Source organism: Schistocerca piceifrons, chromosome 2 (genome assembly GCF_021461385.2).
Source record: "Schistocerca piceifrons isolate TAMUIC-IGC-003096 chromosome 2, iqSchPice1.1, whole genome shotgun sequence".
In the NCBI taxonomy this organism is placed as follows: Eukaryota; Metazoa; Arthropoda; class Insecta; order Orthoptera; family Acrididae; genus Schistocerca; species Schistocerca piceifrons.
The window spans coordinates 551,347,882-551,371,476 of record NC_060139.1 but is presented as its reverse complement, the minus strand read 5'-3'; the positions used below and the strand labels follow the sequence as shown (position 1 = coordinate 551,371,476).

General features: G+C 40.9%; 1 protein-coding gene across 1 annotated transcript in view; it reads left to right on the top strand.

Moving 5' to 3' along the window:
- The window catches only part of LOC124775578 (G-protein coupled receptor GRL101-like), a 339,081-nt gene that overhangs the window by 135,272 nt on the left and 180,214 nt on the right, over positions 1–23,595 (top strand). The window contains exon 9 of the mRNA XM_047250408.1: positions 5,122–5,242. Coding sequence (XP_047106364.1) covers positions 5,122–5,242 — 121 coding nt within the window. The remainder of the gene's footprint in view (positions 1–5,121; positions 5,243–23,595) is intronic.

Here is a 23,595-nt window from a genome sequence, read left to right as displayed (position 1 = left end):
CCTATTCAATACCTCCTCATTAGTTATATGATCTACCCATCTAATCTTCAGCATTCTTCTGTAGCACCACATTTCGAAAGCTTCCATTCTCTTCTTGTCCAAACTAGTTATCGTCCATGTTTCACTTCTATACATGGCTACGCTCCATACAAATACTTTCAGAAACAACTTCCTGACACTTAAATCTATACTCGATGTTAACAAATTTATCTTCTTCAGAAACGCTTTCCTTCCCACTGCCAGTCTACATTTGATATCCTCTCTACTTTGACCATCATCAGTTATTTTGCTCCCCAAGTAGCAAAACTCCTTTACTGCTTTAAGTGTCTCATTTCCTAATCTAATTCCCTCAGCATCACCTGACTGAATTTGACTACATTCCATTATCCTTGTTTTGCTTTTGTTGATGTTCATCTTATACCCTCCTTTCATGACACTGTCCATTCCGTTCAACTGCTCTTCCAAGTCCTTTGCTGTCTCTGACAGAATTACAATGTAATCGGCGAACCTCAAAGTTTTTATTTCTTCTCCATGGATTTTAATACCTACTCCGAATTTTTCTTTTGTTTCCTTCACTGCTTGCTCAATATACAGATTGAATAACATCGGGGATAGGCTACAACTCTGTCTCACCCCTTCCCAACCACTGCTTTCCTTTCATACCCCTCGACTCTTTTAACTGCCATCTGGCTTCTGTACAAATTGTAAATAGCCTTTCGCTCCCTGTATTTTACCTGTGCCACCTTCGGAATTTGAAAGAGAGTATTCCAGCCAACATTGTCAAAAGCTTTCTCTAAGTCTACAAATGCTAGAAATGTAGGTTTGCCTTTCCTTAATCTAGCTTCTAAGATAAGTCGTAGGGTCAGTATTGCCTCACGTGTTCCAACATTTCTCCGGAATCCAAACTGATCTTCCCCAAGGTCGGCTTCTACCAGTTTTTCCATTCGCCTGTAAAGAATACGCATTAGTATTTTGCATCCATGACTTATTAAACTGATTGTTTGGTAATTTTCACATCTGTCAGCACCTGCTTTCTTTGGGATCGGAATCATTATATTCTTCTTGAAGTCTGAGGGTATTTCGCCTGTCTCATACATCTTGCTCACCAGATGGTAGAGTTTTGTCAGGACTGGCTCTCCTAAGGCTGTCACTAGTTCTAATGGAATGTTGTCTACTCCTGGGGCCTTGTTTCGACTCAAGTCTTTCAGTGCTCTGTCAAACTCTTCACGCAGTATCGTATCTCCCATTTCATCTTCATCTACATCCTCTTCTATTTCAATAATATTGTCCTCAAGTACATTGCCTTTGTATAGGCCTCTATATACTCCCTCCACCTTTCTGCTTTCCCTTCTTTACTTAGAACTGGGTTTCCATCTGAGCTCTTGATATTTATACAAGTGGTTCTCTTTTCTCCAAAGGTCTCTTTAATTTTCCTGTAGGCAGTATCTATCTTACCCCTAGTGAGACAAGCCTCTACATCCTTACATTTGTCCTCTAGCCATCCCTGCTTAGCCATTTTGCACTTCCTGTCGATCTCATTTTTAAGACGTTTGTATTCCCTTTTGCCTGCTTCATTTACTGCATTTTTATATTTTCTCCTTTCATCAATTAAATTCAGTATTTCTTCTGTTACCCAAGGATTTCTACTAGCCCTCATCATTTTACCTACTAGGTCCTCTGCTGCCTTCACTACTTCATCTCTCAAAGCTACCCATTCTTCTTCTACTGTATTTCTTTCCCTCATTTCTGTCAATTGTTCCCTTATGCTCTCCCTGAAACTCTGTACAACCTCTGGTTCTTTCAGTTTATCCAGGTCCCATCTCCTTATAGTCCCACCTTTTTGCGGTTTCTTCAGTTTTAATCTACAGTTCATAACCAATAGATTGTGATCAGAGTCCACATCTGCCCCTGGAAATGTCTTACAATTTAAAACCTGGTTCCTAAATCTCTGTCTTACCATTATGTAATCTATCTGAAACCTTTCAGTATCTCCAGGCTTCTTCCATGTATACAACCTTCTTTTATGATTCTTGAACCAAGTGTTAGCTATCATTAAGTTGTGCTCTGTGTAAAATTCTATCAAGTGGCTTCCTCTTTCATTTCTTAGCCCCAATCCATATTCACCTACTATGTTTCCTTCCCTTCCTTTTCCTACTACCGAATTCCAGTCACCCATGACTATTAAATTTTTGTCTCCCTTCTCTATCTGAATAATTTCTTTTATTTCATCATACATTTCTTCAATTTCTTTGTCATCTGCAGAGCTAGTTGGCATATAAACTTGTACTACTGTAGTAGGCATGGGCTTTGTATCTGTCTTGGCCACAATAATGCGTTCACTATGCTGTTTGTAGTAGCTTACTCGCACTCCTATTTTTTTATTCATTATTAAACCGACTCCTGCATTACCCCTATTTGAATTTGTATTTATAACCCTGTATTCGCCTGACCAGAAGTCTTGTTCCTCCTGCCACCGAACTTCACTAATTCCCACTATATATAACTTTAACCTATCCATTTCCCTTTTTAAATTTTCTAACCTACCTGCCTGATTAAGGGATCTGACATTCCACACTCTGATCCGTAGAACGCCAGTTTTCTTTCTCCTGATAACGACGTACTCCTGAGTAGCCCCCACCCAGAGATCCGAATGGGGGACTATTTCACCTCTGGAATATTTTACCCAAGAGGATTCCATCATCATTTAATCATACAGTAAAGCTGCATGCCCTTGGGAAAAATTACGGCCGTAGTTTCCCCTTGCTTTCAGCCATTCGCAGTACCAGCACAGCAAGGATGTTTTGGTTAGTGTTACAAGGCCAGATCAGTCAATCATACAGACTGTTGCCCCTGCAACTAATGAAAAGGCTGCTGCCCCTCTTCAGGAACCACATGTTTGTCTGGCCTCTCAACAGATACCCCTCCGTTGTGGTTGCACCTACGGTGTGGCTATCTGTATCGCTGAGGCACACAATCCTCCCCACCAACGGCAAGGTCCATTGTTCTTGATATTTTATGGAAGATATTTTATGGAAGATATATTTTATGGAAGATATTTTATGGAAGAAACTACTTCCAGTGATTGTTCTGCAGTCATGTAATCACACAGTAATGGGTTTTTCTGTCTATATACACATTACATTTTTTTATATCAAGGGTCAATTGCCAGTACTTGCACCAGTGTTTATCCTCTGCAGGTCTTCCGGTATTTCACTACAGTCCTCCAGCATTGCAGTTTCTCTGTATGCAACAGCATCATCTGCAAAAACCCACATGGAACTTCTGACACTATCCTCTAGGTTGTTTATGCAGGGTGACCTAGGACGAACATTCAGTATTCAAAGATATGATGGGAATGATGAGTTGAAGCAAAAAGGTCCAGCAAAATGGGCTCTAAAATGCGTACCATAAGAACCGTGAGCACTTCTTCATATTCAATACTGTGAACCAAATCTCTTTTACTGCAAGCTCATAGTTTCCAAATTTTGGGAGGAGATAGTATGGACCAAAACAAGAAAAAGACTGCTAATCTTTGGCTCTAAATTGCGTACCCCTTAAGAGTTATGAGCACTTGTTCAGTAGAAGAGATGCATTTCACAGTGACAAAGATGAACAAGTGCTCTTAGCAAAGGTATGCATTTAGAGCCCATGTTTAGAGGACCTTTTTGATTCAAATCATCATTCCTGTCATGTCAATGAATACTGACCGTTTGTCCTAGGGCACCCTGTATACACTGTGAACAGTAATTGTCCTCTATCACTCACTAAGGGTATACCTGAAGTTAATTTTACATCTGAGGACTTCTCTCCATTGAGAATGAGATGCTGTGTTCAGTTTTCTACGATATAGAATACCTTCCAGAAGTCAAGGAACATAATATCTATCAGGGTGCTTGTCTCTCCTGCTTTCTAGGTCTCATTAACAAACAGAGCAAGCTAGGTTTCACACGATCATTGTTTTTGGAACCTATGTCGATTCCTACAGTTGAGATTTTTGGTCTCCAAAAATGTAATAACACATGAGCACAAAGCATATTTCAAAATTCCACAATATGCCAACATTAGAAATATAGGCCTACAGTTCTGTGTGTCCATTCAAAGATTCTTGTTGGATAGGAGGATGTCCTGCACTTTTTTCCAATCATTAGGAATGCTGCATACCTTCAGAGACCTATGGTACACTGCTGCTAGAAGAGGGATAAGTTATTTTGCATACTCTATATGGAACTGAATTGGTATACCTGCAGGTCCACTGGCACTTTCTATGTTGAGCAGTTTCAGTTGCCTTACAGAGTGGAAATTTAATACTTGCTCAGGTTTGTTTCAGCTTGGAAGATTTCCCGGGGGTACCAGTACTGCTAATTTGAAATACCTTTTAGACCAAATACCGTCATCAGTCATGTATGCTATTCATCTTGGCACACACCCAGACAGTGCTGTTTTTCTATGATATTTGAACATGAAAACCATTATGGTGTTGTGTTAAGAAGAATTAGACATGCATAATGATGATCATGCTCCAAGAATTATTTCTACAATGATTCCTTCATAAGATAAGTATTCTTGTGGTAACATTTGTCTGTTTACAAAGGGGTAAACCAATATTTGTAACCTGGTCTCAACACTGATCATTCTGTACAACAGTTCCATGTTCTAATACTGGTTATGGTAATCATACTATATAGCATCAAACAAATGGGTATTTGGTCAGCACTATACATGTGCTACACTGTGTGAAATTTATCAAACAATGGAGAATCCAGGATGGAATGTAACAATATTATGAAAAGTAAAGTTTTCCACTCACCATATAGCGGCGATGCTGAGTCGCAGATAGGTACAACAAAAAGACTGTCACAAATTATTTGTGACAGTCTTTTTGTTGCATCTATCTGTGACTCAGCATCTCTGCTATATGGTGAGTGGCAACTTTCCTTTTCATAATATTGTGTGAAGTTTATAGTAAACATCCATGTTGTGTTTCCCTTTAATTCATTGTATCATGTGAGAAATTCATTGTTACAGCATCAAAATCAATATTAATAACCCATTTTGAGTCTAGAGCTTAATGAGTTTGTATGTAATCAGTAAGGTAAAGTTACTTTTTCTTTTTTGTTTCAGGAAAAAATAGTTGCTCAGTAAAAGAATTCACTTGTGCTAATGGGCAATGTATTCCATTGGAACAGGTCTGTGATCTGAGTTTTGATTGTTGGGATAAGACTGATGAAATGAACTGCAGTGAGTAAAATTACAGATTTGCTACATATTACATAATATTACTAACTTTTGTGGTATAATATTACCATTGTTATGCAGGCGGAATCTGTCAGACTTTCCATTATTATTTTTTGTACATTGCACAGAAACAGAAGTAGGCATATGCCATATTAAAATTAGAAATAATTAATTAAAGGAAGATAAATTAACTAACTGTAGAACAAATAACCGTTGAAAAGAACAACGCTGATAGATAAATTACATTAACAGAATTGTATATTCTTCATAAATAGGGACCAGTGCTCAGCCCATATTTGTTCATTGTTTATGTTACTGATCTGCCTAGCTCATTACATTCCAAAGGAGTAATGTATGCTGACAGGTCAGCCTGTATGCTTTTGTGTTCAGTTCAGATTCATTAGTGTTTGCTCATGTTCTGCCGGTTGCCTGTCTTCTAGCATACCATCAAACAAAGTTTGCATCCTCTCCACTTTGGTGCTAGCTTAACTACTTTAGTTGTTTACATGTGTTGTATGAGCAATGAAATGATCTGATGTGAATGAAGTGTTGCTAATAGAAGACTACAGATCATAGGTGCTTCAGGGATCCAAGAGGTCCACAGCACAAATGCCAAAGGAAAAGATATGTGAGTAGTAGAAAATCACTAAAGCACTCACAAAGGTCCAACTAGGATCATGAGAATTAATAATCAGGTACACTGATTAAAATTAAAAATATATGAAAGACTTGATCATTCTCATTGCTTTCATTTATGGCAGCTGTTATTACATGGCTTATGAATCACTGTTATGTGAAAGATTTTTGGTGGTAAATGAAAAAGGTTTAACTGGTATGGTATATAGCAGATAGTTTCAAGTATCATATCTAACAGGTTGCATGTATATTTCTCATTCATTAATCATATTTTATTAACTTTTATTTCCTTATACGTACTTTAATGTACACTATTTGATCAAAAATATTTGGACATCCCCATGTAATGCGAAATTGATCACTAGATGTCCTGAGAGGTGGATCCACCAGTATAAATGGAGTACTGTGTTGTCATTAGAGGTACAGTAACAGCAGACTGGATCAGTCAGGAGAACTCAGTGAGTTCAAACACAGAATAGTCATTGGATGTTACCTGAGTAACAGATACATTAGAGACATTCAACCATTCTCAAGCTGCTGAAGTCAACTGTTGATGTGATTGTGAAGGAAAACCAGAGTTAAACTGAGACTAGGCACACCTCATGTACTGACAGACATGGTCAGTAGAGAATATTGTAAGATGGTTGTAAATAAACACTTGAAATCATAGTTACAAAGTGAAACCAGCAGTCCAGCTGGCACAATGACTGTGTGCTGGAAGTAAAAAAAGCATAGAGTACAGTGGTTGAGCAGCTCTTTGTAAGCTATACATTTCTGCAGTCAGTACTAAGCAACACTAGAGGTAGTGTAAAGGCAACACCACTGGAGAGTGGATGACTGGAAACAAGTGAGATTGAGTGATGCATTACACTGCACACTGTGACTATCTGATGGAAGGATGTAGATTGGATGAATGCCTGAAGAACATTGCCTACCATTATCAACATCAGTGCTAAGCAATCCTCCTGATCGGGTGTGGTGGAGGATACTTTTGGTGCCACTATTTGATCCCCCCTTCCCTCTTCCAACCACGAATAGCATGTGAGAGGAATTATCATCAGTAAACTTCTGTATTACCCCTAATTTCTGGAATTTTCTCCTGGTCATTTCCTGAGATGTGTGTGGGAGAAAGTAATCTGTTGTCCTACTCTTCCTGGGACATCCTGTCTCAGAATACCAGTAGTAAACCCCTCTCTGATGCACAATGCCTCTGTTGTAGTGTCTACCACTGGAATTTGTTGAGCATCTCTGTAACCCTTGCACACTGACTGAATGACCCCTTGATGAAACACACTGCTCACCATTGGATCTTGTCTATCTCTATATGTTAAGAGTCCTTGAGTGATGAGCAGTTCTCAAGAATCACTCGAACAAGTTTTTTGTAAACCGCTTCTTTCATGGATGTGTTACATTACCTTAAGGCTCGTCCTATGAATCTGTCTAGCATCTGTGTTTCCTACTATTTGTTTTACATGGTCATTCCACATAAGGTTACTACAGATGGTTATCCCTAAATATTTTATGATAGATACTCTTTTCAGTAATTTGTCATCAATGGTGTAGTTGAACAGTAATGGATTTCTTCTCCTATTATGTATTCACAGTATGTTACATTTATTTACATTCAAGATCAACTGTCAGTCTCTGCACAATTCATCAACCCTCTGCAGGTCCTTTTGCAAATCAGTACAGTCTTCTGCCATTGCTACACTCTGTGATCAAAAGTATCTGGACACTCCCAAAAACATACTTTTCATATTAGGTGCATTGTACTGCCACCTACTGCCAGGTACTCCATATCAGTAGACATCATGAGAGAGCAGAATGGGGTCCTCCATGGAACTCACGGACTGCTCAGATGATTGCATGTCACTTGTGTCATATGTCTGTACGTGAGATTTCCACACTCCTAAACATCCATAGGTCCACTGTTTCCGATGTGATAGTGAAGTGGAAATGTGAAGGGACACATACAGCACAAAATCGTACAGGCCAACCTCATCTGTTGACTGAGAGAGGCCGCCAACAGTTGAAGAGGGTTTTAATGTGTAATAGGCAGACATCCATCCAGACCATCACACAGGAATTCCAAACTGCATCAGAATCCACTGCAAGTACCATGACAGTTACGAGGGAGGTGAGAAAACTTGGATTTTATGATCCAATAGCTGCTCATAAGCCACACATCGTACCAGTAAATGCTATCGACGCCTTGCTTGGTGTAAGGAGCGTAAACATTGGACGATTGAACAGTGGAAAAATGTTGTGTGGAGTGACAAATCACGGTACACAATGTGGCGAACCAATGGAAGGGTGTGGGTATGGTGAATGCATGGTGAACGGCATCTGCCATCATGTGTGGTGCCAACAGTAAAATTCGGAGGTGGTGGCATTATGGTGAGGTTATATTTTTCATGGAGGAGGCTTCCACCCCTTGTTGTTTTGTGTGGCACTATCACAACACAGGCCTACATCGATGTTTTAAGCACCTTCTTGCTTCCCACTGTTGGAGAGCAATTTGGGGATGGCGATTACATCTTCCAACATGATCGAGCACCTGTTCATAATGCACGGCCTGTGGTGGAGTGGTTACATGACAATAACATCCCTGTAATGGACTGGCATGCAGAGAGTCCTGACCTGAATCCTCTAGAACACCTTTGGGATATTTTGGAACACCAACTTAGTGTCAAGCCTCACCGACCAACATCGATACGTCTCCACAGTGCAGCACTCCATAAAGAATGGGCTGCCATTCCCCAAGAAACTTTCCAGCACCTGATTGAATGTATGCCTGGGAGAGTGGAAGCTGTCATCAAGGTTAAGGGTGGGCAAACACCACACTGAATTCCAGCATTACCAATGGAGGGTGCCACAAACTGGTTCACCATTTTCAGTCAGGTGTCCAGATACTTTTGGTGACGTAGTGTACCTTCTTGTAGACAACCACATCATCTGTGAATAGCCTTTTGGAGCATCCAACATTTTGTACTAGGCCATTTATATATAGTGTAAACAGTAATGATCAGTCACACTTCCCTGACATACTCCTGAAGTTTCCATTACATTTGTTGTTTCTGTTTCTTTAAAAACAACATATTGAGTTCTCTCTGTGGTAAAGTCTTGAATCCAGTCAAAAATCTGGTTCAGCACTAGGTACGCATGCACTTTTTTTTTCTTCACTATACAGCAGGTTGGGTTGGTGTCAGATGCCTTCCTGAAGTTTAGAAACACGGCACCAACCTCAGTGCTGATCTGTAAACACTGCGGATCTTGTGGAGGATCAGAGCATGCTGAGTTTTGCAAGATGTCCAATTTCAGAATCCATGTTGATTTTTATAGAAATTTTTCTTCTCTGAAACTTCATAGTACATGAACATAGCACATGTTACATAATTGTACAACAGATCGACATCAGCAATTAGGCTTGTAATTATTTGCATCCGTCCTATGAGCCTTCTTGAAAATGGGAATGACCCACACTTTTTTCTAGTTGCTAAGTACCCTTCCTTGCCCCAGTGACATATGATAAACATTTGTAGTGCCAGCAATGAAGTATGAAGGAGGTTGTGTTACAGTGTAGGTATTTTTTTTCCCTTCTTCTTAGAGCGTGGCTCTCTTATTGCACCTAAGAAAATGATAAATGTGGAAGGAAATGAATGTACAGTAGAAGAACAGTTCAGAGATGATGATTGTCTGTATTAGCATGACATATAGCCTGCCATACAGCAGCATCCATGAGGCAATTGTTCATGGACATTAATATCCCTGAAATGGACTGGCCTGTTCAAGGTCCCAATAGAACACCTTTAGAGTGAGTTAGAACATTAATATCACTCCAGACACCAGTAACCAGCACGACTATCTTCTCTGTTCTTGGCTCTTGAGGAATAATAGGCTGCCATTCCTCCACAGCCATTCAGAGGCGCCATTGAAAGTGTCCCCGGCAGAGTTCAGGCTGTCATAAAGGTGAAGGGGGAACACTTCCCACCCCCTCCCCCTCCCCCTCCCCCTCCCCCTTGTTAACATTCATTAATCGGTGTCCACATATTTGTGATCATGTAGTGTATTCATTGAAGTGATTCACTTATGTCACTGAAGGCATCGGGAACTGCCTAAGATACAGCAGCTATTGAAATGTGAAACAATCACTACTGGGTAAGGTAAATGTCTAATGTTTGCTTATAACTAGAGTGTAAATGGTACCCTTTCTTCAGGTTACATTGGTTGTCAGTAATTAGTATTCTGCTCATCTCAGTTTTAATGAGAAGCCAGTGAAAAACATCAACCAGTATATGTGCAAAGTTTTGGAATAATGCTAAGAAAACCTGGAGATGCAATGCAGCATTAAGTGCAGTACCTGAACACATTCCACACTTACATACAGACACTTAAATTCTTTATATCCTAAGCCATTTTGCTTACTTAATCAAAGACAGTGTCCTTCTGATGGAAATCAATCCTCTCTGAATATCAAAGTTTTCCACTGTTGCTGTAACTAAATAGTGTTGCAAATGTCTGCTGATTATTAACACCAAAAACAATAATGGCAGTTTCATAGCCTGAACTAATTATCTCATGTCCTCTTCCATTCCATCTGTTTGTACATTTGATCACAGATGCAAGTGGATGGTAGTGAACGCTGATAAACTGTTCATTTACTTGTGTTCACTTCCATTTGCTCTAGTGTAAACCGGGTTTGACAGTATAACCTAAGTACCTGGATTAATTTCCACCAAACATTCTTTCATATGACCTCCCATTTGGAAAATAGTGCTACGAGGAAATACAGCCCTATCACCATTATGGTGGGGGTGTGGTTGCTAGAAACTTTATAGAAATTGCAACTATATGTGGTGCAAAAATGACTAACTATCCAGAAGAAAATGAAGTCTTCTGTGAGCTAAAACACTTCTAGCAACCCTGGAGGGGGGAGCAGTGTTGTAGATCTCATACCCTATATCCACAATTATTTCCTGTATATATTCCAATCTCTCTCTTCCCCTACTGTTTGTACTCTCTGCAACTCCCTCTGGTACCATGGAGGTTACTGCCTGATGCCTTAAAACATGTCCCGTCATCTTATCCCTTTTTCTTGTCAGTGTTTTCCATATATTCCTTTCTTCACTGATTCTGTGCAGAACCTTCTCATTCCTTACCTTATCAGTCCATATATCACTATATATCATAAAAAAGATAAGGTGGCTGTTAAGACACCCCTAACGCCCCTTGGAATGAGGTGGAGTTGGAAAGGTAGTAGAAGTATTTTAAAATTTAATGTTATTAGCATTTAATCCTTGATTTTCATGATTGTTAGTCTGTTGGTGGCAGTTCTGTAGACATTTCTCGTCTAACGGTAGCTGTGGGGATGGAAAATAGATGGAATGCTAAAATAATTGAAAGTGGCCAATATTAGTGACAAACCTATAGGTTTTGGCTTGCTTGGCAGATATGTGACAGCCCTGATGACATGCAAGACCATGTTTATGGAACTGTCTTTTACCTAATTGGGATCTGGAATTAGTTTTAAGGAATCTCACTCCACCAATTTTTCAGCAAGAAATGTTGCATGTATATAAGATAAAATGATTATCATAGAAGGAAAGGGTATGTTTCTTTATTTAACCAAGTTATATGTAATTGTGGTTGGAGGTGACTTCTTCTTTCTTCAACACCTTTTGCTATTCATATGATATTCTACATGGAATGTGATACCAAATAGTTTCTGATTGATATAAATTGCTAATTATTGTCTAAAACTAAGAAAATGATGAGCATTTATGATCGTGTTGGTGCCCATTTCTTATGTAACCTTTTGTTATAGTAACTGTTTTGAAAGAAAAAAGAAAAGGCTTTATAGTACAGTTAGTAACACTTCAGTAATTGCACTCCTACTTAATAAGAAGCAGATGTTATAAATACTGATACAAATTCATTTCTTCTTATAAACTACATATGTACTCATGTTGGTTTATGGTATAAATATTTTTTTAGGCTATCAGTTCCCTGCTAGGCACAACAATAACCCCCCCTCCCCCCAAACTTGAAAGCATAATGTCACATAGAAGAAGGTGTAACTAGATGACTGATGAACCCTAACTTCACTTAACGAAGGGTTATTCAGCACTTGCACATACAAGAGCATGGAATGAACTGCCTCCGGCCCAAACACATACGGTAATATACAGTTGCAGAACAATGATTCTTGACATTTGTGGGTACTTCTAGAATGTACTTGAAACCAATATATAAATTAAAATGTCACAATCCAGATGAGTTTTGAACTCACAAACCCACACGCAAAACTTTGGTATCATAACCACTACACCACTATGCTACTCAGCTTCTTCCGTGACATTGTTCCCTCCTTAATAGAACAGCATCTCGGTGTTACATTGTCCTAGTCCGGGAACGAGTCATTGGTCCTGCATCCTCTGACTCACGATGACTGGTGCTCGCCTTGGCGGTGATCTTAGAACTTATTTTGCCGCTATATTCTTCATCACCTTTCCGGTTGTTGCATGTCGCTGGAGTGTCGACTTTATCCTGGGTTGCAGGATCCTTATAGGGCTTCATTCGAAGAACGTGGACTGTATCTCTGACCTTTTGTCATCTTGTGTCGGGGTCGAAATCTTCAACCTCATAAATAACATCAGACAACTGTCTTTTAACCTTATAAGGTCCAAAGTAGCGCCTGAGGAGTTTCTCAGAGAAACCAACCTTCCGAACAGGAGTGAAGATCCAAACAAGGTCACCAGGCTGGTAGACAACAGGGCGGTAGCTCTCGTCGTACCTTTGGCGATCGTTTTCTTGAGCCTGCAGTGTGCGGAGTCGAGCTAACTGCCTAGCTTCCTCAACTCTGGTTAACACCTGGCCAATGTAGTCGTCGTCCACATCATCAGAATGTAACGGAAAAACAGTGTCCATCATCGTAGTTGCCTCACGCACATGCACCAGGAAAAAGGGTGTAAATCCTGTGGTGTCTTGTTTGTTGTTGTTGTAGGCAAATGTCACGAAAGGTGGCACTTCATCCCAGTTGCTCTGCTCAACATTGATGGACATTGATAGCATGTTGACCAAGGTCTTATTAAGGCATTCAGTAAGCCCATTAGTTTGCGGATGGTAGGCAGTCATCATGTGATGAGTAATGTTGCACCGATGGTTTATCTCTGTCACAAGATTCGATTGAAAAACTTTCCCTCGGTCCGTAAGTAATGACCTTGGGGCACCGTGTTTTAATACAGTGTCTTCCACGATGAATTTGGCTATCTTGGATGCTTCAGCTGTTTTCATGGCTTTTGTAATGGCATAGCATGTCAGATAATCAGTGCAAACAATAATCCATCTATTGCCACTAGCAGACATTAGAAATCATCTGAGGAGGTCAATCACAGCACGCTGGAAAGGCGTTTCTGCTGGTGGAATTGGTATGAGTCGGCCAGGTGGTTTCTGAGGAACTGCCTTTCTAATCTCTTGCGGATTCTATTGTATGTCTTAATAAATCCTAAATGTCCAGCCTCAGGTGTGTAATGGAATTTCTGTAGAACATCTAAGCGCACGTGTTTAGGAGTCACAGGTAGCCACCTCTTTCCAAACGGATCAAAGTTTTTCTTGCAAAGTAATCCATTAACTACCTTAAATTGTTCTTTCACACCTTCTGATCGATTTAAGGCAAGCATAATTTTAGATATCTTGGTGTCCTTCTTCTGCTCAGCAGAGAGATCCTGGAGTGCAGCAAGACAGTCACTATCCTCATCAAAGTCTTGATAGTCTTGCACAGGGTGTCTTGAGAGTCAGTCGGCATCTTGGTGTTTTCTTCCACTTTTCTACACTATGGTAACGTCATACTCTTGAAGACTTAGTGCCCACCTTGTGAGTCGTCCTGTTGGATCCTTAAGACCTGTCAACCAACAGAGTGAATGATGGTCTGTAACAACTGTGAATGGCCTTCCATAGAGATACTGTCGAAATTTGCACATGGCCCAGATCACAACAAGACATTCTCTTTCTGTAGCTGAGTAGTTTCTCTCAGCTTTTGTAAGTGTCCTAGAAGCATGCGCTATAACCTTCTCTTTTCTATCCGAAATTTGCACCAGAACAGCACCGATTCCATACCCACTGGCATCTGTGTGTAGTTCTGTAGGTGCTCTCTCATCATACAGACCAAGTACAGGGTCAGTTGTCAGAGCTTTTCGGAGCACATCGAAATAATCTTGTTGAGCACCACCCCAGATACATTTAGCATCAGCTTTTAACAGCTCTTGGAGTGGCCTCACTTTGGTGCAAAAGTCTTTTATAAAACGATGGTAATAGGATCATAATCCGAGGAAGCTTTTCACATCTCTAAGCCTTTTAGGAATAGAAAATTCCATTATAGATCTCACCTTTTCTGTGTCTGGCCGCACACCTTCGATTGACACAAGGTGTCCAAGTATTTTGATTTCTTTTGCTCCAAAGAGACACTTCCGTGGATTAAATTTCAGTCCGCCTAGTTGGAGACACTTAAGAACGGCCCTCAGTCTTTTTATATGTTCATCAAATGTCTCTGAGAACACTACAATGTCATTTAAATAACAAAGACACATCGTCCACTTCAGGTGACTTAGAAGATTATCCATCATCCGTTCAAACCTTGCTGGTGTATTACACAAACCAAATGGCATAACCTTAAAATTATATAGGCCCTCAGGGGTTATGAATGTTCTCACGATCAGCCTCATCTACTTCGATTTGCCAGGATCCCGAGTACATGTCCCTGGTTGAAAAAAACTTAGCCCCCTTCAGACAATCTAGTGTATCGTTAATTCATGGAAGAGGGTAAACGTCCTTTTTAGTTATCTTATTAAGCTTCCTGTAATCAACACAAAAGCGCCAACTGCCACCCTTCTTCCTGACAAGAACCACTGGCGATGACCATGGGCTCTGCAAAGGCTGAATGATGTCATTCTTCATCATTTTCTTTACCTCGGCGTGAATTATCCTACATTCCGTTGCTGACATACGGTATGCTCTCTGGCTTATTGGTTGGTGGTCTCCAGTGCCAATCCGTTGCTTCACTGTTGATTTGTCTAATTTGCTCTTCACCTGTGGATTGAAGCATTCAGAGAACTCTTGAAGAATGGCAAGTACCTTCGTCTGTTATTCCTTAGTGAGATCCGGTGATAGTCAATCTAGAAGATCTTGTCTCGTAGTTGTAGCACTAGTTTCGCCCACAGACTCGGGGTGGGAGGTTTTTATGATGCTCAGCTGTTCTTCAATGAATGGCTCAGCATTTACTACACACATGCATCTTGGAAGAATCTGCGGTTCTCGGCGACAGTTAACTATCCACAATTCACCAAATCCGTTCTTAAATGAGATGACAGAGCCTGGGATGACCAAGTTATTCTTCAGTGGTATGCTTCTCTTACATTCTACTATAAGATCCACGGGTTGATGCATAGCATGACATGTGACAGTTACCATCCTAGTGCTGACTGCAGGAATGATCACTTTATCCAGCACACATAGTCTCCACACACTCAGATGAGCATCTTCCTGTCCACAGTATCTCATCTCATCTAGCATAATCTTCGAGCGATCACAATCTATAATTGCCTGAGAAGCTTTCAAAAAGTCCCATCCAAGAATGACGTCATGACTACACTCTTGTGAAACAATGATTTCTAAGGGCTGTGTATGGCCACTTATACCCACACGAATGGTACATCTTCCTGTAGGCTTTACATATTCCCCATTAGCCACCTTCAGCAGAGATGTTTTGCTGTCGACGAATACGGTTTTCTGCAACTGGCGATAGTACTTCTCCAAAATGACTGAATATGATGCTCCAGAGTCCGCAAGAGCTTGGGCTGGTCAGCCATCCATGAGGATATCGACATCATTTTTGTAGTGATCGACGGTGGAGGATTTTTCTCTTCGGCGGCCTCACCTCCAAGGGAGGTCGCACCCATTAGTTTTCCAGGTTGCAGCAGCTGGGTGATCAGCTGGGGCTTCTAAACGGTGATGCAGACCTTGATTGGCGTGTTGGGGAGCATCCTCTCCAGCGGCTAGCTTGCAGCGATGGTGACCTACGTCGTCCTGCACCCACATCTTCTTGTTCATCTTCGTAGTCCCGGAGTTGGTGTAGGCTAAGATCCACCACCTTTCTCGACAATAGCGCACCACATGTCCCGGTCGTCTGCAGTGGAAATATACTGGTTGGTTATCCTGGGTCCTCCAGATGTTAGTCTTCCTTGGTGCCCAAACAGATTCCTCATGCGGCATTGTAGGAACACAACTTCGCCTGGATCTCGACTTTTTAACCATTTTAAAGGGAAATGAAGGACAAGAGATTGGGTTCAATGTCTGTTCCACTTCCTCCCTTATGACCTCTTGAAGCGTCTCGGTTCTTTGCTCACCATGCAATCCAAGTGCCTTCAGAACTTCCTGTCTCACTATCTGATGAACAACACTTGTAAAATCAATTTCTTCCTTCATCACAGACATTGATACAACATTTGGAAGCCGTTCAAACTTCTTGCGTGTAATTTTTTTTTTTTTTTTTTTTTTTTTGATGTATTGTCTCGATATATTGGCACCATTTTATGAGGTCGTCTGCTGTAGAAACCTCCTTCAGGAGTAGGGCTTGATACATGTCCTCAGCAACACCCTTCATGAGATGTACAACCTTATCTTCCTCCTTCATTCTAGGATCTACTATTTTACACAGCTCCAAGACATCTTGAATGTAGGATGCTGTCGTTTTTCCTGGACGCTGTGCCCTGCATTTTAATTTATCTTCAGCCTCGCACTTCTGTCATTGTGTGTCGCCGAAATACTTGTGCAGTTCCACCTGGAATACTTCCCAGCTTGTGAACTTCTCCTCGTTGTTCTCATACTATTGCTTGGCAGTGCCCTCCAAGTACAAAAATACGTTAGGTAAACACACGGTGTCATCCCATTTGTTAAATTTGGCTGTATGCTCATATACCTTCAGCCACTTTTTTAGATCTTGACCATCATAACCAGAGAACCTGGAAGGATATCTCATGTGGTGGCACACAGTTGCTGTCTTTGTAACGTCCTCTTCTTCTTCTGTCTCCAGTAGATTGTGATCTGTTGAATATGGCTCGAACTTGGGTTTCTCGCCACGTAAACGGCGGCTCTGTCATGGCCTGATGGGAGTCACTGTGTCGTTGATAATGTGCACTATCACAAGTTCCAGTACCTGGTGCCTCCACCAGAATAATGTCACGTAGAAGGTGTAACTAGATGAATGACAAACACTAACTTCACTCAATGAAGGTTTATTCAGCACTTGCACATATAAGAGCATGGAGCAAACTGCCTCCGGCCCGAATACATACAGTATATATACAGTTACAGAACATTCCAGTATAATGATTCTTGACATTTGTGGATACTTCTAGAATGTACTCAAACCGAATATAGAAATTAAAATTTTACAGCCCAGATGAGTTTTGAACCCACGACCCTCGATGCAACAGTTTACTATCATAACCACTATTTTTTTTTAAAATCTCATTTTGTTCGTTATAGTTCGTTGCAATTGTACGTGGTGGACGTCCCCTGATGCCCATTGAAGTTTGTTATTGATCCATTCACTCAGTTTTGTTTTTTTTATTACAGAGGGCAGCTAACCCTCTGACCGAACATGATGAGCAACCATGCCGGCAGACCACTATGCCACTGTGCTACTCAGCTTCTTCTGTGACAATATTTTCGGAGCAGTAGGTAATTACATAGAAATGTTGGAACACGTGATGCAATACTGACCCTATGACACATCTTAGAAAATAGATTAAGGAAAGGCAAACCTACATTTCTAGCATTTGTAGACTTAGAGAAAGATTTTGACAATGTTGACTGGAATACTCTCATTCAAATTCCGAAGGTGGCAGGGATCAAATTCAGAGAGTGAAAGGCTATTTAAAATTTGTACAGATACCATACAGCAGTTATAAAAGTTGAGGGGCATGAAAGGGAAGCAGTGGTTGGGAAGGGAATGAGACAGGTTTGTAGCCTATCCCCGAAGTTATTCAATCTGTATATTGAGCAAGCAGTAAAGGAAACAAAAGAAAATTTTGGAGTAGGAATTTAAGTCCATGGAGAAGAAATTAAAACTTTGAGGTTTGCCGATGTCATTGTAATTCTGTCAGAAACAGCAGAGGACCTGGAAGCTGAGGGAATTAGAATAGGAAATGAGACACATAAAGTAGTAGATGAGTTTTGATATTTGGGGAGTAAAATGATTGATGATGGTCAAAGTAGAGAGGATATAAAATGTAGACTGGCAATGGTAAGGAAAGCGTTTCTGAAGAAGAGAAATTTGCTAATATCAAGTATCAGAAAGTCAGAAAGTCGTTTCTGAAGGTATTTGTATGGAGCATAACCATGTATGGAAGTGAAACATGGACGATAAATATTTTAGACAAGAAGAGAATAAAAGCTTTCAAAATGTGGTGTTACAGAGGAATGCTGAAGATTAGATGGATAGATCATGTAACTAATGAGGAGGTACTGAATAGAATTGGGGAGAAGAGGAATTTGTGGCACAATTTGAATAGAAGAAGGGATCAGTTGGTAGGACATGTGAGGCACCAAGGGATCACCAATTTAGTATTGGAGGGCATCATGGAGAGGTCTATTGACTGGTTTGATGTGGCCCGCCACGAATTCCTTTCCTGTGCTAACCTCTTCATCTCACAGTAGCACTTGCAACCTACGTCCTCAATTATTTGCTTGATGTATTCCAATCTCTGTCTTCCTCTACAGTTTTTGCCCTCTACAGCTCCCTCTAGTACCATGGAAGTCATTCCCTCATGTCTTAGCAGATGTCCTATCATCCTGTCCCTTCTCCTTATCAGTGTTTTCCACATATTCCTTTCCTCTCTGATTCTGCGTAGAACCTCCTCATTCCTTACCTTATCAGTCCACCTAATTTTCAACATTCGTCTATAGCACCACATCTCAAATGCTTCGATTCTCTTGTGTTCCGGTTTTCCCACAGTCCATGTTTCACTACCATACAATGCTGTACTCCAGATGTACATCCTCAGAAATTTCTGCCTAAAATTAAGGCCGGTATTTGATATTAGTAGACTTCTCTTTGCCAGAAATGCCTTTTTTGCCATAGCGAGTCTGCTTTTGATGTCCTCCTTGCTCCGTCCGTCATTGGTTATTTTACTGCCTAGGTAGCAGAATTCCTTAACTTCATTGACTTCGTGACCATCAATCCTGATGTTAAGTTTCTCGTTGTTCTCATTTCTACTACTTCTCATTACCTTCGTCTTTCTCTGATTTACTCTCAAACCATACTCTGTACTCATTAGACTGTTCATTCCGTTCAGCAGATCATTTAATTCTTCTTCACTTTCACTCAGGATAGCAATGTTATCAGTGAATCGTATCATTGATATCCTTTCACCTTGTATTTTAATTCCACTCCTGAACCTTTCTTTTATTTCCATCATTGCTTCCTCGATGTACAGATTGAAGAGTAGGGGCGAAAGGCTACAGCCTTGTCTTACACCCTTCTTAATACGAGCACTTCATTCTTGATCGTCCACTCTTATTATTCCCTCTTGGTTGTTGTACATATTGTATATGACCCGTCTCTCCCTATAGCTTACCCCTACTTTTTTCAGATTCTCGAACAGCTTGCACCATTTTATATTGTCGAATGCTTTTTCCAGGTCAACAAATCCTATGAAAGTGTCTTGATTTTTCTTTAGCCTTGCTTCCATTATTAGCCGTAACATCAGAATTGCCTCTCTCGTCCCTTTACTTTTCCTAAAGCAAAACTGATCGTCACCTAGCGCATTCTCAATTTTCTTTTCCATTCTTCTGTATATTATTCTTGTAAGCAGCTTCGATGCATGAGCTGTTAAGCTGATTGTGTGATAATTCTCGCACTTGTCAGCTCTTGCCGTCTTCGGAATTGTGTGGATGATGCTTTTCCGAAAGTTAGATGGTATGTCGCCAGACTCATATATTCTACACAACAACGTGAATAGTCGTTTTGTTGCCACTTCCCCCAATGATTTTAGAAATTCTGATGGAATGTTATCTATCCCTTCTGCCTTATTTGACCGTAAGTCCTCCACAGCAATTTTAAATTCCGATTCTAATACTGGATCCCCTATCTCTTCTAAATCGACTCCTGTTTCTTCTTCTATCACATCAGACAAATCTTCACCCTCATAGAGGCTTTCAATGTATTCTTTCCACCTATCTGCTCTCTCCTCTGCATTTAACAGTGGAATTCCCGTTGCACTCTTAATGTTACCACCCTTGCTTTTAATGTCACCAAAGGTTGTTTCGACTTTTCTGTATGCTGAGTCCGTCCTTCCGACAATCGTATCTTTTTCGATGTCTTCACATTTTTCCTGCAGCCATTTCGTCTTAGCTTCCCTGCACTTCCTATTTATTTCATTCCTCAGCGACTTGTATTTCTGTATTCCTGATTTTCCCGGGACATGTTTGTACTTCCTCCTTTCATCAATCAACTGAAGTATTTCTTCTGTTACCCATGGTTTCTTCGCAGCTACCTTCTTTGTACCTATGTTTTCCTTCCCAACTTCTGTGATGGCCTTTTTTAGAGATGTCCATTCCTCTTCAACTGTACTGCCTACTGCGCTATTCCTTATTGATGTATCTATAGCGTTAGAGAACTTCAAACGTATCTCGTCATTCCTTAGTACTTCTGTATCCCACTTCTTTGCATATTGATTCTTCCTGACTAATGTCTTGAACTTCAGCCTACTCTTCATCACTACTATATAGTGATCTGAGTCTATATCTGCTCCTGGGTACACCTTACAATCCAGTATCTGATTTCGGAATCTCTGTCTGGCCATGACGAAATCTAACTGAAATCTTCCCATATCTCCCGGCCTTTTCCAAGTATACCTCCTCCTCTTGTGATTCTTGAACAGGGTATTCGCTATTACTAGCTGAAACTTGTTACAGAACTCAATTAGTCTTTCTCCTCTTTCATTCCTCGTCCCAAGCCCATATTCTCCTGTAACCTTTTCTTCTACTCCTTCCCCTACAACTGCATTCCAGTCGCCCATGACTATTAGATTTTCGTCCCCCTTTACATACTGCATTACCCTTTCAATATCCTCATACACTTTCTCTATCTGTTCATCTTCAGCTTGCGATGTCGGCATGTATACCTGAACTATCGTTGTCGGTGTTGGTCTGCTGTCGATTCTGATTAGAACAACCCGGTCACTGAACTGTTCACAGTAACACACCCTCTGCCCTACCTTCCTATTCATAATGAATCCTACACCTGTTATACCATTTACTGCTGCTGTTGATATTACCCGATACTCATCTGACCAGAAATCCTTGTCTTCCTTCCACTTCACTTCACTGACCCCTACCATATCTAGATTGAGCCTTTGCATTTCCCTTTTCAGATTTTCTAGTTTCCCTACCACGTTCAAGCTTCTGACATTCCACGCCCCGACTCATAGAACGTTATCCTTTCGCTGATTATTCAATCTTTTTCTCATGGTAACCTCCCCCTTGGCAGTCCTCTCCCGGAGATCCGAATGGGGGCTATTCCGGAATCTTTTGCCAATGGAGAGATCATCATGACACTTCTTCAAATACAGGCCACATGTCCTGTGGATACACGTTACGTGTCTTTAATGCAGTGGTTTCCATTGCCTTCTGCATCCTCATGTCGTTGATCATTACTGATTCTTCCGCCTTTAGGGGCAATTTCCCACCCCTAGGACAAGAGAGTGCCCTGAACCTCTATCCGCTCCTCCGCCCTCTTTGACAAGGCCGTTGGCAGAATGAGGCTGACTTCTTATGCCGGAAGTCTTCGGCCGCCAATGCCGATTATTTATCAAAATTTAGGCAGTGGCGGGGATCGAACCCGGGACCGAAGACGTTTTGATTATGAATCAAAGACGCTACCCCTTTTTTTAAATCTTTTTTTCCTTTATTAAAACAACCACATATGTACATAAGCACAAAAACAAAATATTGAAGTGCTGGAACTGATTCAACACGAATTGTATCCTACAATAGACTGGAGAACACATTTCAATATAGTGCCATTTGTAAGCTTACAAAATAGAACATAAATAGTAAACTGACAATAGACTCTTCAGTCCAGACAGAGACATAGATCCGAAACGCAAACATATATATAATTGATTGTCTTAACTGGAATGACAGTTCTGTCATTTGATTCATAACCGTCCAAACTCAAAGTCATTTGGAGCACACAAACGGCTAACAAGAGATGCACAGGAACATAAATTAATGAAAACGTCATAATGAAGTTAATAACACCATTGAGAAGTCAGGAGTAGTCCTAGGAACTGGTATAATCCCTTACTCGTTGTGTATTTTGTTCGCTACATAGTCTTGCATGTGATTTGTGTCCTTACCGGCATCGAAAATTACCCTATGCCTTGTTTTTCAAAAATTATGTCTAACATGTTAGCAAACATCTTCCTGAAATTTGGGTAACGTTTCATCTTCCAGCGTGCCGTTCTCATGTAAGCCTCGAAACTAATGAGATTATCTTCACTATTGTGGATGATGACAAACGTCACAAACTGTCCTAACAGCCACATTACGGTGTTGTTCTTGGTAGCGGGAAAATGTTTCGCGTCCGGCCAGAGCAGGATGTCGGTGCAGTGGCTGGCTGGGCTGCTGCGGGTAATCAGGCCCAGCCTCTGCTGCACCCATTTCCAGTTAATGAGATGACCGCCACAAGTGAAGCGATGGCGTAAGGTGTCGACCAGGCCACTGTCACTTAAACCAATTCTATGCAACCTTTCGTTAGTGGGTATAACATCGTTTACCACTTTATACCATGTGGACGCCACTTCAGCAGTGTGGACAGTTAAACTTATGTTGTCCCAAACTGCCTTCCAATGAACACTCGGGTATTTAAGTTCAACGGGATTCCGGACTATTGGAGATGTCCATCTTTTTAATAACAGGTGCGCCGTCGGTAAATCCTGCGTGAAATAATGTCCATCAATATAGCTTACTTCAAGAAGAAACTGCTTGACATGTCGTAGTTTGTAATGTATTTTACCTACATAAATGGGTGGATGCGTATCGGTGGGTTGTAAGGTTCGGAAGAGCCAACTGGTTACGCTGAGAGGTTCCTTGTCCAACAAATGGGTGATTCGTTTAATATATAACGCAGTACACCTTCGGTTAATGTCTGGCATGTTTAGTCCGCTGGCCTGTCTGGGAGACGTCAGCGTGGTGTATTTCACTTTGAACAGATGCCCTTGCCAGATCAATCTATTAGAGAGTTTCATCACGTGTTTGGCCTGCATCTTGGGGACTGGAAATAGTTGGGCCATATAGTACGGTTTACTGAATATATAACTGCTGAGGAGTCGTATGCGTTGGAGAATGTTAACGGAACTCCAATTGTTTTCATAGATGGCACCTTGCATTTTATTGGTGACCTGCTTCCAATTTTTTGCATTCAGTTTTAGCGGGCATTTGTCGATAATCATCCCCAGAGTGGTGTGGTTTTCGACACGCTTCGCCCAAGGTATAATAACTGCGTCGAATCCTCGAATGTTGACAAAGGTGCATTTACCGGCTTTGATTTTAGGACCGGAAGCACAACAGTACTCGTCTACCACGGTCTTGAGTGTTGATACGTCTCCGTTGTTGCGCAATAACACTCCGACGTCGTCGGCGTAAGCACGAAGGACGTCGCGG